The sequence below is a fragment of the Bradysia coprophila genome (assembly GCF_014529535.1).
Source record: "Bradysia coprophila strain Holo2 chromosome X unlocalized genomic scaffold, BU_Bcop_v1 contig_38, whole genome shotgun sequence".
NCBI classification, from domain to species: Eukaryota; Metazoa; Arthropoda; class Insecta; order Diptera; family Sciaridae; genus Bradysia; species Bradysia coprophila.
In genome coordinates, this window is record NW_023503327.1 from 484,541 (window position 1) to 499,585 (window position 15,045).

General features: G+C 37.0%; 1 protein-coding gene across 3 annotated transcripts in view; it reads left to right on the forward strand.

Moving 5' to 3' along the window:
- The window catches only part of LOC119069619 (potassium channel subfamily K member 1-like), a 58,767-nt gene extending 44,922 nt beyond the window's left edge, over window positions 1–13,845 (forward strand). Inside the window, exons 1-7 of one of the 3 annotated variants that reach the window (XM_037173710.1) lie at window positions 3,380–3,486; window positions 9,073–9,683; window positions 9,793–9,933; window positions 9,994–10,203; window positions 10,262–10,465; window positions 10,535–10,609; window positions 12,967–13,845. In XM_037173710.1, the coding sequence (XP_037029605.1) occupies window positions 9,236–9,683; window positions 9,793–9,933; window positions 9,994–10,203; window positions 10,262–10,465; window positions 10,535–10,609; window positions 12,967–13,169 (1,281 nt within the window). In that variant the 5' untranslated portion in view covers window positions 3,380–3,486; window positions 9,073–9,235 and the 3' untranslated portion in view covers window positions 13,170–13,845. Of the gene's footprint in view, window positions 1–3,379; window positions 3,487–9,072; window positions 9,684–9,792; window positions 9,934–9,993; window positions 10,204–10,261; window positions 10,466–10,534; window positions 10,610–12,966 lie in introns of those variants that run through there. The other 2 variants (XM_037173709.1, XM_037173711.1) reach the window with 2 other exon arrangements.
- The last annotated feature ends 1,200 nt before the right edge of the window (window positions 13,846–15,045 follow it).

The window sequence follows — 15,045 nt, forward strand, 5'->3', positions numbered from 1 at the left end:
GTCACACCAACTATACCGCAAATCAAAGTCCACGAAAATCGTGTTTTGCGGTACAATTTATTTTGCATGTAAATTTACGTAAGCAAATCATGGTCAGGGACCTTATACCCGATATCTCAATGGTATTATTTATCGGCACCTTTGTGCCCGTTTTCCGGGGTACATCAAAAATATTGTGTTAAAACAAAACATCGAAATAACGGCAATATAGATAGGAGAACGGATAGAGAAAGCGAAAAAGGTTTCGTGAATGTGTCATCCCTTTGAACGTCTATATATACACATACTATTCACGACTCACACACAACACTCAACTGGAATACAAAATCTAATTTCTTGATAACTGAAGCGAATGTAAATATGATTAACTAATGAAAACTGATGAAAACGTGTATTGTGGCGAAGGATATATAGTTGATATTATGGTTGAGAAGATCTCTTTCAATTTAACCATTTCATGGAAATTGTTTTGTGCACCCTTTTTGTACACCCCCTGTTCTCTCCCATCAAACGAAAAAGGATTAACGCCACATTCATTTAATTAAAGGTCTCGACGAAACTAATTTTTATAAGATTAATTATAATGGCAAAAGATAAGTCTGTCGTGTCGGTATGTGGCAATTCCACATTGCCACATTCAATTATCTGTAAACGGATTGAACTTGAACCGCACACCGAACGTTTTATGAAAGATGATTTTTCAAGTTGTTTGGTGGATTTTTTGTTTTGCTTCTTCTATATACGTTCTCGTCGTGTCTCCTCTGTTCGATGTTTTCGTAATGAAATTCATTTTGTGATAGCACAACGCGCCTTTAGATTAGTGTCAGGTTATGGGTCGTACTTTTATTTTGTAACGCAAAGACATTGGATTAAAATGTTGATGTCACTTTGTAATAAAAATGTCAATGGGAAAATTCGTGAGCAAACAATTTCGATTATTTTTTGTCTTCGCATTCTCGTCATTCGTTGTCTGAACGGAAAACAAAACAATTTTTGAAAATTGAATTTGACGGGATACGTGCGAGTTATGATCACACCTAACCCCACAAAAGCCTTTTCCATTGTGCTACCATTCACTATACTCTCAATGATGGAAAGTCAATTCATATTATCCTCATGTCCCATTGTCGTACATAAATGTCATAGCAGTGAACAGCAAAACAATTCAGAGTGGTATAATAGTGGCACCTTAAATTTAACGGTCATGCAACTCTACAAGAAGAGCGTGGGCCCTGTCCCAAACTCATGTCTTTTTAACAATCGGAGTCTGAAAGGAAAATCTATTCCCGAAACTTTTAAGTTTAGAAATTCATATTTTTCATAGTTTATAATTGGTCTCTGCTAATGACGGTAATAAAGATACCTAAGACATCTTTGCACTCAAACGTGCTAGCAGAACAATTCTTTTAAACAGAAACGAGCCGTCAGAACAGTCGGAGCGTTTGGTGCGACTGAGCCCCGTACAAACCCGTACATCTATTGCGTACGTGACCCTAGTTCGTCCGTCGCCCTACTCTTACCGTAAGCCTACTGCGCCCGTCGTCCGTCGGTAAAGTAAAATTCTTATGAAATGTGTACGTCTTAAAAATTGCGCATAGCGCAATTACGAAGCCCCGTACGACGTTCCTTTCAAATGTAACACAAATTTCGAATTGACCTAAAATTAAGTATAAGTATCATTTTCACCGATTTATATTGATTTTACAAAAATCCAAAATGGCGGCCGACGGCCATTTTGTTAGGAGGTGGAAAGTAGTACGGCTGTTTTACATTCGTTAGTACCTTTCAAACAAAAAAAAAATTGAAATTCGGTCAAAGTTTACTCGAGATATTAACAAAAAACACCACCTTCACTGTACGGCCGAGTAGCCACACATAAGCTCACTCCAAGAGACCTCACGCTCCGGTGAATCGAATTTCATAAACTTTTTTTTCCCTGATTGGTACGGTCAATACCTATCTAATAAAGCAAAATCCATTTAAATACGTTCAAATTTGGCCAACCTACAAGCAAAAACGGCTTGCCGCCCTGTACCTAGTTCACACCAAGGGGTCTAACTCACGAGTCGGTCATCCAATTTTCATAAACTTTTTTTTTGTCGATCGGTATTGTAAATACCTTTCATTTGACGTATCACTTACAAGTGTAGTGCTTAAATGTCTGGAGATATCGTCGAAAAACAGTTAGGCACTTATTGGGCCCCAGCTCCGGAAGGGTCGACCCAAAATCGCCCATCTTCGAACTTAGCCTCACTATTTTGACTATCTTTCAGGGAATTTTTTTTTTTTGAAATCGGATTTGATTTACTCAAGATATCGACGTGACAGACGGACGGACAGACGGACAGACGGACGGACGGACGGACGGACAAAATTTTTATTGCGGATTCGTTATCTATGAACATAGGCAAACACTTTGCCCTTACCGTCTGCTTCGAATTCCATCAATTACACACGGCATCGTAATCCTATAAGCCCCTTCGTACTTCGTACGGGGCTAAAAAGAAATCGAAATCGACCAAGAAAACAATCAGTGGGCGTACAGTCAGAGACAGTGAAATCTCATCACGAATTTGCTTCAGCTGTTCTTCACCTGATCTCCTGTTTATATTTGTTTGGCAGTGGTCAAACCGAATAGGCAGTTCTGATTGTTTGGGTGGATCAGCTGAAAAACAGCTGAAGCAAGTTCATGCATCTAACTGTACGTAAAGAACGTTTTCCGAAATTCAGGATTATCTTCACCATAGTGCTTTCTTTCAACACACACATAATGTGGTGCGTTAAACTTGGCGACACCCCATCTCGACAACTTGTAGATTCGCTTAAACGAAAGCTTATGCATGCTGTTATTATGTAAAGAAAAAACAATTTGCGAACACGAAATCTACTTTTGCACTTAATACTTTTCGTTCGGGCGCAAATTTGTGTTTAAAAACCTTGACCCTTCAACGGCCATTAGCTTTGCTTTACTTGATTTTAAAAATGTGTAATCGTGCGGTCATGCGTAATGAACGTTATGGCAATTAAATGTCTCTCGGTAATTTTGTAAGTAAACAACACTCGTAAGTACATCAATCTGTGCATTGTTTCGCATCAACAGCCTCAATTTACTGTTTCTTCATTTATTGAACTGATAACGATAACCTATAAATGCCAATATCGTAAATTGCCTTTAAGACATTATTGGCTGCTCTCTAGAGCTTGATACAAATTGTCAATATACTCATATAATCATCTGTAAAGTACATAAACTCACATAATAATACTCGAATCATCCAACACACAACATCAAAGCTATATATCTATCTCTAAAATAACATCGTTTCGACTCAACTCTCCACATAGCTGTTTAGATAACCTACTTCCAATCAATTATTTTGTTTGACAAATTGTGTCTATAAAAGTCTTTTCTCTCAAGGAATTTGGGATTTGTGAACAAACTTCGGAATTGGGTGACAATAAATGGAAAACTATTTCCTTGTTAAAGTTGGCCTTAGGCTAAAGTTAAGGAATTAAACTTTAATGTACAGTTTGTTGTAGTAGTTGTTGTTGTTTCACTGTTTGTACATACTTCAACCCAACTTTGAGAAGATAAATTAAAGTAAAAAAAAAGAACCGAGAACTACACATCAAAGTTTATCCGAGTAATGTGTGGAGTAAAACTGCAGTTGTAATACATCGTCAGTGCATCGGATTCCATTTCGTTGTTTGCATTTCCTTATATTGTATGTGCATTGTACAATATTGTTCATCAGGGGTGGTGGCTATATAAAATTGATTAATTTTGAGCATTCACTGAAGTGAAGTGAACCAAGTCTCTGTGGAGGGTTTTTGACTTCTCTGAAACTTGACAGTGTGTCACACAACTGCAAAACACTGTAAAAAACCATTTTACACAAAAAAGAACTCTATTTCTGAGCAATTTGGCTTAGTGTGACATGCCATTGCAATGTATAAAACTACCGAAAATAGTAGGGACGTCTTTTATGGATCCCCGATCTTTAGATTCTTATAAATCGATTGAGAAATGGACTCAACCACCTTGCCATCCAAGTCTACAACGTTTTTGGAGCGAGTGGTGGCTCACTTCTTTTGATTAACATGATTACGATGATTACGCAGTGATTAACGTGATTAACCAGTGATTAACAACTGATTAACAATGTCAAACATCGCCATCCAACTACAAATCGTGGTTTTTTTAATGTATAAGTCTTTTATCCCAAGTAATCACGGCTAATCGCTGTTTTAAATTTTGCGTAGAGGGATTCTTTTGAATTTCGACTGACCGAAATCGGCGCTATTTTTTCCGGGACTTTTTTATATATGCCTAGTTAGGCCTTGGTGCCTAGGCCCCAAAACCAGTCTCAGATATTTTTGATCTTCCATACCTGGCTGGTTGTAAGTGGCCAAAAGTCGAAAAATGAGGTTTCGTAGTTCGGATTTCATTTCAGTAAGGTGGCGAGGACACGGGCGTGTATGGGTTCGTCGGAAAGCTGAGGTCAAGTACTCCTGGGGCAAATATTAACTTCATAAAATTTGATGATAATCGGCCGAAAATATGACTTCCGGAAAATTTCTCAGAATCGATGGAACCTCCGTGAACTTTGATGAGAGCTGTGACCTCACTAATGCAATTATTTGATTAAATTATTACTTATTATGAATGTGGAAGGCCTCAGCTTTACAGCGATACGCATATTTACTAGTTTGGTAGTTTGGCGGAGTGAAACACACAGTTTTCATCTGTTACGTAGTCACGTACCAAACTACTAAATATGGATATCGGTGTAAAGCTGAGGTCCTCCACATTCATAATAAGTAATAATTTAATCAAATAATTGCATTAGTGAGGTCACAGCTCTCATCAAAGTTCACGGAGGTTCCATCGATTCTGAGAAATTTTCTGGAAGTCATATTTTCGGCCGATTATCATCAAATTTTATGAAGTTAATATTTGCCACAGGAGTACTTGACCTCAGCTTTCCAACGAACCCATACACGCCCGTGTCCTCGCCACCTTACGGAAATAAAATCCGAACTACGAAACCTCATATTTCGACTTTTGGCCACTTACAACCAGCCAGGTATGGAAGATCAAAAATATCTGAGACTGGTTTTGGGGCCTAGGCACCAAGGCCTAACTAGGCATATATAAAAAAGTCCCGGAAAAAATAGCGCCGATTTCGGTCAGTCGAAATTCAAAAGAATCCCTCGTAATGAAAGTGAACAACCTCTCGTTTTGGAGAGCTCTGCAATACGTGATGCATTTCTAAAATGGAAATACAGACGCAAATGGAAGGGAGTGATATGTCACTAATTGTCTACTGCTCCAATTTTCTGTCATCCGCTCCGCCACATTTTTAAGGACTCCCGTCTGTGTTCTTTACAACTCTCTCGTGTGTCCTAAATTATTTTGGGCCTGTAATTAATTAATTTGTTATTTGAAAAATCTCGATTTGAATCACTTTCCGTAATCGATAAAACGATACAAGCTACCGGCAACAATAGATCGTTTCCCGGGAGGACCTGCAAATCTTTAGTTATTTCTACTTAAACGGTAGGTTTGTTGCAAGCTAATATTTCCGGTCAACTTTCCAAGATTTTCATTTCTGTTTAAGGCTTGATTTCCACTTACAAAAAACCACTCGGTTTCACCACCGTTTAGCTAAACCACGCCTCTTTTCTATTGTTTAAAGAGTAAACGGATAGAAAACGGAGTGCCTAGCTCGTTAGTAGAAATCAAGACTAATGCTTGCTTTCCACTTACCGTGTGAGACACAAAATAGAATTTTTTTTTTCAATTTTTGCTTTGTTTACTTGACAGCTTGCTCTCTCACGGAGTACTTTTTGTTAAGTGGGAATCATACTTTCACAATGTAACTGTTCATTTAGGAAGAACGCAAGTAAGAAAATGTGTCAGACCGCCCGACCTCAGCATTTCATACGAAACATGCTCTCATTCTTGACATAATAAGGAATGAAACTGTAGACAAAATATGTCGAACGTATACACATGGTTCTTTTTTTTGAAGAGACAGACACAGAATAACGCGCCGGCATATAAGGGGGAGCAGAGTATCAGCTGCATTTTAGATATTTTTCCACTTTAAATTGTCTTATGCCATAAAAATGTGTTCTTCACTGTTGTCACTAAGTTGATAACAATTTCCTATTATGTATGCATATACGTCTACGTGTGTATAGTGCGGGGAGCTATTCAATATTGTCGTTTTAGCATTGAATTTTCGTTTTGAAATTCAATAAGTACTACACACGGCACTAAAATTGCTTCCAATAAATTTTTTTTTGAAGATTTACTTTTATGTCGTTATTTCGGTCATAACGTTTTTTTATTTATTTAGTTATTAGAGCCTCGATCTAAGCGGTATTAGATGGTTCGGTTTTACGTTTCTTCAACGTGTGTTCCATGATTTATTTAATGGAGTTTGATTCCCTAAAGTACAGTTTTTGAAAGCCAATCGAAACGAAGCAATTTTCTTTGGAGAATTCTTAGAAGATTTTAGGCTGTTGACGGCGGTTTCCAGTGCACCAATAGTGCTGTTCGTAATTGTCTACAACGTCTTGACGTCCTGTTCATAAGTTGCTTAAGGTTATTTGTCGAAATTGACCCCTTGACCTACAACATTGAGCGTAACGTCTGTTGGACCCGTCCCCGTGGAATTAAGTACAGCTTCGAGAGATCTGTCTTCTATGTTAAGCAGCATAATTTCGCGGATGATTCTTATAGACCTCAAGTGCGCGATTTCTGTGCAAATTAGGAAACTTTATTGAACCTACTCAGCCGACCTAACCTACTTTAGGCTTTTAAAAGACGTTTGCTTTGCATCAAAACTAAAGACAGTATCAAGAAACTATTTATTTGAAAACATCACCTACAGTGGACGTCAGTGGAATTTAGGCGTGAATTTTCTCCAGCGGCTTTTCAGCTGGTTCACTTATACAAACAAAGATGCTCATACTTATTCCCTTGACTGGAAGTCAGGGTCTTACACCAGAAAATACCGAAAAATGTGGGTAACAGAAGGGTTCACTGTGATTGAAAATGTATGAAATGCTATGAAAAACGTTAAATGTGGGTAACAAAAAATCGTTGAGGGCACGATAACTTGAGTAATTCTCAACCAATTTGGATGATTCTTTTTTTAAATGTGTGGAATTAAAATCCCGATGCTAAGTTCGAAGATGGGCTATGTAGGACTAAGGATCTGGAAGCTATCCGCGAAAAACGGGATTTTATACTGTTGATCATAGTCTCAATTAAAAAAGATTACTTTGATGAGATTTGATTTGCTTTGGTAGTGTGGGTAAAAATCATATAAGTTTGTTTTCGACGTGCATGAAACTAGTAGGAAGAATAATTTCATCATTCTATGCCCATCTTTCAACGTGTAAACATCTCTTGCTAGTGAACTACTAACATCTTGATAGTTGACTTCAAATTGGATAGTGGACTAACAACTTGATAGTTGACTATCAAATTTGATAGTTGACTAAAACCTTGATAGTCAAATTTATCAAATTTGATAGTTGTCTAACAACTTGATAGTTGACTAACAACTTGATAGTTAACTAACAACTTGATAGCAGACTAACAAATTTGATAGTTGACTATCAAGTTGTTTGTCATTTATCGAGTAGGTAGTTTTTTACTCCCTTTACAACCACATCTTACGCCAGCAAAATGCCTGTTATCAAATTAGCACACTTTGATTAAGAAGTGTAAGAAATGTTAATAAAAAAGTTAAATTTTTGCAGGCAATATAAGATGAATTATCTCAACTAATTTCTGAAGATCTTTTTTTAATACATGGAATTAAATGAATCAAAGAGAATGTTGTAAAAATTTTACGAGTGTGAACGGCCAGAGCGAAGCGAGGGCCGTAATTCACACGAGTCGTGACATTTTATTGAAGGTTTTGTGAATAAGAAATTGAGGGATTATTTTTCCACGGCCTACCAATAAATCTCTCCTTTTACAAATATTTTTAATTCCTTTACCATTATAAAGTCGAAATTGATACCAATTTACCGAAAATATTGGTAAACTGAGTTATTTTTAACGATGAACCAAAAACTAATAAACTTCATTTATTACCATGTCACCATGTGAAGGTACATTAAGTACTGCGGGACTTCCTTTTTTTACGCAAAAGTATAAGAGAAGAACATCTATCGCACTTTTTTATTTTGTGACAAAGTCCTCGTTCCACATTCACAAAACAAACTTCGCATCTACTCTGATGTAACAAAAAGGCAATCAAACAGAATAATTGAATTGAAAATCTTGAAAATTGAAAATTTATAAGAAAATTGAGAGCTCAAAAAGTGGTCAAAAATCATTCCACCTTACGCTCGATGGTTTCCAAGAAAATTTTTTGTCAAATTTTACTGTCATTTGCGTGGAGTCTTTAATATAGTAAATATGTTATGTATTAAATGTGACAAGTTTTTATGAATACGTCAAAAATACATTTAGAAAAGCATCAGTCAAGGGACCTGACCCGCCCAAAAGGTGGGACCTAGTTTATTTATACTATTTCATTAGTATAAACGAGGTTAAGCACTTTTGTTTGAATGTGTGAACCAGCTGAAGCAAATTCATGCCTAAATTTTACTGACGTCCACTGTAATACATCGACTTGGAATACAAATATGAAAGGATATGATTTCCATGATAGTAAAATGCATGCAACTCCATAGTGTGTTTTCATTTAATGAGACTTTCTGTGTTTGTGTCACACTGGAAAGTACCTGGTCATGTTAAATAAAATTTGTGTACAGTAGTGCGATCAAAGTGGTACCCGGTAAATCGATTTTCGTATTTAGGCACTAGTGCGTAAAAGCGACGTTTGTAAAAATGAGGATCCCACTACTGTACATAAATTCGTGTGCCTAAACTGGGAATTTCACGCATATCATGTGTTGTCCAGCTCGGCTTTGCCTCGGCTTGACAATTCTCACATCTATTACGTAAAATTCCCATTCAGGCAAAAGTTATTGAAATTGCTATTATCAAAAAAGGAAAAATCTTCTTAATCGAATTTGCAGATGAGTTAATGATATCTCCGTACAAAATGTTGAAAAGTGTCAACGTATTACTGTTACAAAAACAGAATAACAAAATGAGCTGACGTTAAGCTATTCCGCTGTTTTCGGAATCGAATTTTGCATTAACCGCTTTGCAACAGCTGCCTATACATAAACGCTCAAGATGGAAGAACAGGGTCAACTGTATCAATATTACTTTTATTCTGAGCACAATCGCCGGCTCAATTTTGTGCCAATTTACGACAACAATAAGCCGGTGAGGTATCAACGTAATGATTACATCGAGCGCGATAACAGATATGCAAGCAGTGAAACAAGTCGAATGTTTCACATTTCACTACCATGCCTATCACGTTGCCGAAGGAGAAGTTTCGCTGAATTGAGCGACAACGAATCAACACCGTTGCTCCATGGAAACGGAACGTCACAAAAGAAATTATCGCCGCATCGAAAGAGGATACTGCTCACGGTTTTCATAGTATTTTACGCCGGATTCTTGATTCTTGGAAGTATCACGTTTCGAACATTTGAACTGAGCGTAGAGCTTGAACAGCGACAATCGTACCGTGATGTTCGACAAGCATTCCTAATGAAGCACCCAAGTGTTTTAGGTAGAATTTTCTGTTACGATTTTATTTTCCCTAACAAGTGTGAAGTTCGTTAAGCAGAAATGATGATTCCAGGTTTCACAGACAATTTTCCTCTGATTTATTGTTACAGATGATGACCTGGAAGAATTTGTCGAGAATATTGTCAAAGTCAGTGGCAAGGGGGTGTCCGTTTTACGCAATGCCACCGGTGATTTAAATTGGAGTTTCGGTCAGGCATTAATATTTTCAGCTACCGTTATCACGACCATCGGTAAGAAATGAATTTCAGTGCTGTAGATCAGCTGGATCACATTGTTTCCAATAACTTTAGGATACGGACATGTTACGCCGCTTAGTGAAGCTGGGAAGATTTTCTGCATCATATATGCTACGGTTGGCATACCGTTAACCCTAGTCTTGATATCGGCCATGGTCGAACGGTTGCTGATTCCAACCAATTGGATTCTGGGAAAATTGAATTCGAAGCTCGGCCATCTGTATCAACCCTTCAATATACGCCTGTTGCATCTAGCGTTAATTGGTTGGTGTTGGTTTCCATTTCTTGGTATTTCTAATTTTTCATTTTCCAAATTTTCCAGCTACAATTTTCGCTGTGATATTCTTTGCTGTACCTACGATAATCTTTTCACATTTGGAACCAAATTGGACTCCGCTAGACGCATTTTATTATTGTTTCATCAGTCTGACCACCATTGGTCTGGGCGATTTCATACCGGGCGATGGTGTCGATCTTCCCAACAGATCGTGGTATCGAGTCTTTATAACCATTTACTTGATATTCGGTACATTTAGCTCACCATTTCGTGCCTACCACCTGCGACTACATTTTCTTTACACCATTTCTTTCGCAGGCATTATTGGCATGATGTTGACGCTTACTGTTTTCTATGAAATACCGCAACTGAATCTGGGACAACTGTTCACAGGTACGTAGGAATTACATTACATTAAAAGGAGGTCATGTTCCACCCGAATCTGAACTTAGACTTTAGGTTCGACCCTAACTTTACTTGAACCCGAAATTACAATTCGAAACGGACCCGAACCTGACCGTAACTTTTACCGTCAGAGTTGCTCTTTTGAATTGTTTAATGCAAACTAGAGTTACGCAGGTCATGTCAAACATAACTTTTTTTAAAGATGAAATAAATGATATGAAATGAAAGGGTTGACTCGAACTTGACCTGAACCTGCAATTTTCAGAATGGATCAGGTTGGTTCGGGTAACACTAAATTTTAGTTCAGTTTTGGGTGGAAATCCGGTTCGGGTCAACCTAAATGGAAATAGGTTAGCCCGAACCCGATCTGATACGTAGAGAAAACGAAATCCCAACAAAAATCTCTTCGAGAAAAGTTGGACGCAGTCCTTGAAGTACAATTTCTAAAATGAATGATATCGCTAGAGTTGACGCTTTCAGCTTCGTTACGCAAAAATTAAATTTTACACCCAATTTTAGTTCAAACAAGCTGGCTTAGTTTTTCTCATCATCTGCCAAATAATTTTTACCAAAAAAAATTTGACTGAAAACAACCAAAATTTTACCAAAAAAATCTGCGTCGCATGTGGCAGATAAATTTTCTTGCTGGTCTGTTCCTGAACATTTGCCACTTTGCGACGCAGATTTTTTTGGTAAAATTTTGGTTGTTTCCAGTCAAATTTTTTTTGGTAAAAATTATTTGGCAGATGATGAGAAAAACTAAGCCAGCTTGTTTGAACTAAAATTGGGTGTAAAATTTAATTTTTGCGTAACGAAGCTGAAAGCGTCAACTCTAGCGATATCATTCATTTTAGAAATTGTACTTCAAAGACTGCGTCACACTTTTCTCGAAGAGATTTTTGTTGGGATATCAGTCGTTTTAGAAGTTTTAGAACACTGCTTTTTATAACAGTTTATAACAGAAATTCGGAAATTTGGCGAAATTTGAAAATTTGACGAAAATCGAAAATTTGACGAAAATCGAAAATTTGACGAAAATCGAAAATTTGACGAAAATCGAAAATTTGACGAAAATCGAAAATTTGACGAAATTCGAAAATTTGACGAAAATCGAAAATTTGACGAAAATCAAGAATTTGACGAAAATCAAAAATTTGACGAAAATCAAAAATTGGACGAAAATCGAAAATTTGACGAAATTCGAAAATTTGACGAAATTCGAAAATTTGACGAAAATCGAAAATTTGACGAAAATCGAAAATTTTACGAAGTAAGTAATTCACTATCTGCCACCATTCAAGAAATATCTCTAAAACCCCAATTGACCCACCCATTTCCAACTTTCGACATTTTTCACAAATGCCCTTCTTTTCTACTCGTAAAACTCTGAGACTTTGCCGAAGAAAGTAACTCTCTATCTGCCACCATTCAAGAAATACCTCTAAAAACATAATTGACCCACCCATTTCCAACTTTCGACATTTTTCACATATGCCCCTCTGTTCTACTCGTAAAACTCTGAGACTTTGCCGAAGAAAGTAATTCTCTATCTCTCATAACCCAAAAAAATATTAGTCCTTTCATCCTACGCTCGAGTAGCTCAAAATTTGGTCACTCTAATCACTCTAGCTCAAACGAATCTGACCCGATTTTTTTAATTATTTTTTTGTTCGAATCGTGTTACGAATACCTTTCATTTGATGGGTCGCACGCCTCTGTAGGTTTCAATACAGCTAAGCTACAGCCGAAAACGCGTTCCCGACCCTCGAAAACCACACTCAGAAACCACTTCGAGGCCAATAAAACAAAATTCTGGTTTTTCCTGGGGTAATGGCGTATCACATTTTCATTTTTATGCCCACCCTGAGGTTCCTGCAAAATTTCATGAAGATTGGCTGACTAGTTTCCGAGATCGACCGTCGATAGGTAGACAGATAGAAACATACAGAGTAAGTTGAAAGATTTTGATTGTTTGGAAAACGTTAATTTGGTGCATTTTCTATCAAAATGACCAACTTCAAAACGATGTATCTCCGGCAATTTTAAAGTTACATAGTCGAGTGATAGCTCGTTTTGCTCGTATTTGAAGCGCGAATAAGATAGAATAGGATTTGTGGTGATACAGGCCAAAGGAAAGAAACTTAAATTCTCGCCTATATATAGTTGCCGCGTCTCAAAAAAATTTCTTCGTTCTTTTTTTGGAAGTTAGACTGCGTCAAGTCCTCCGCTAACGCTCCGGACATGATGTTGAACTGAGACCAACTTCAATCTTCAAAAACGATCCGAACGACCTATGTCCCATTAAATTAATTTAATTTTAAAACGAAAATTCCATGCCCATCCAGAAAACAGTATGGACGACACTGAAAAAGTTCGACTGTCACAGAACAATCCACCGTTCTATTCCGGACCATCGGGACTGTACATTCCGCAGCGAGACGACGAGGTTCGGCGATCCGTCGTTCGAATACGTCCGCACGGTGATGACGATTCGCCCAGCCCAGATGACCCGACACCGATGCATGCAAAGGATATTAGAGTTCCGTAAACACTATTGTTTTTTTGTATATCTAAGAAACACTGAAAATGGACACTGCACCATCACAAACACACCAGAGCGTAGTATGTAGAGATATATTATAACAAAAATTATAAACACAAACGCATAAAAATTATAATATTATTTTAGAGAGAAAAAAAAGAACAAAAATAAAAATTATATCAAAACAATGACAAAAAACATAAAAACTGAAGAAGAAAAAAAAGGTGGAGAAGTGGAGGAACAATAGAAAGATTCACTCTGTCCTCTGTGAACCTATCGAATTTCAAACCGTAACTGTTCACAAAAATCAGAAATGGCTTATGACGATTTACCACTCCATTTGCAAAGCTCTGCATTGTACATTGATCCAGCACGTTCAACAAATTAGCTAATACAGCAGATAAGGAGAGAAAAATAGCAATACCTTTATATCTGGTATACCGCAGGGGCAGCACTACTCCTAGCATGAACACTGAGTCGACAAGCGTCAAATTTGGAAGAAGGAATATTTTCTATTTTCATGCTAGAAGCAAGGCTACTAAATTTGTGCAAATGATTTTTACGCGACCACAACATGCCTTTTTTTCAACAGACTATTTTTCGCAAACTTTTGATAAGGCTCAACATTGGGGAATTTTGTAGAAAGAATCATAAAACTTACTGACATATTTCTGGCCAAGACATTCTTTAAATCGATTTTTCACCATGAAGCCATGATGGCTCATTTTTGGTCAAATGGAGAAAAATGTAGACCACAACCAGATCTACATTTTTCTACATTTAGTTAAAAATGAGCCTCATGGCTTCATGGGAAAAATCGTTTTAAAGAATGTTTTGGCCAGAAATATGTCAGTAAGTTTTATGATTCTTTATGGAGCTTTCTATAAAATTTTCAACAAAATCCGCATTTAGTGGCGAATTCGTAGAGTTTTTCTCTGTTTTATATGTCAATTCGTTTTTTTCTTGATTTTTTATTTTATATGGAAATACAGTCAAAGGCAGTCAATTTTCAGCATAAATTAGCTTCAGCTGTTTTTCAGCTGATCCATACAAACAATCACAACCGTTTATACGTCTTTATACGGTTTTACCACTATCATGCGCGTGCGTGTAGCAGCTTTAACCGTATGAACAAGAAAAACCAGTTTTGATTGTATGTGTGGATCAGCTGAAAAACAGCTGAAGCAAATTTATGCTGACAATTGACTGCCTTTGACTGTATGGAAATAAATAAAAACAAAAATTTATATAACTTTCTTAAGAATTGTGTATTAACAGAATAATAAGATTAAAAAAATTATTTGTGCATCCGACAACTGAAATACGACCTATTTTGCCATGATTTTTCATTAAGAAATGTCAGTTTTTCCCGAACTATATATCGTGCGGGAAAAAACTTCATTTCTTTATGATTTATAGTGCGGGAAAAGAATCACATGAATTTTTCTATGACTATACGATTGATTCAATTTAATATGGTGAATGTGAAGTGTGTATGTTTTCAAGTAAATTGATGTGTTTTGTCTATTTCAGTTGTCCGATGCACAAAACGTTGTTCGTACCTCGACAGGAAATGGATTTTTTCAGCACACGTCCTAAGTTTTCCTTACGAGCGAAGCGATGTGCTGAAAAAATCGTCATTTCCTGTCTTGGTACGAAAAATACTATTTTACTTTACTAGTGAGGTAATGTGGCGTTTCCCTCACTAGTGAAGACCCTTTCCCTCGCTCGTAAAGTAAAACGCCATACTTTACACGTGAAATAATTTGATATCTCGTATCACGATGAGTAAAAGTACCTCGGGCTGAAGCCCTCGGATACGAGATATCAAATTACTTCACTGGTATAGTAATGTACTATTACATAAACTACGTTAATGCCA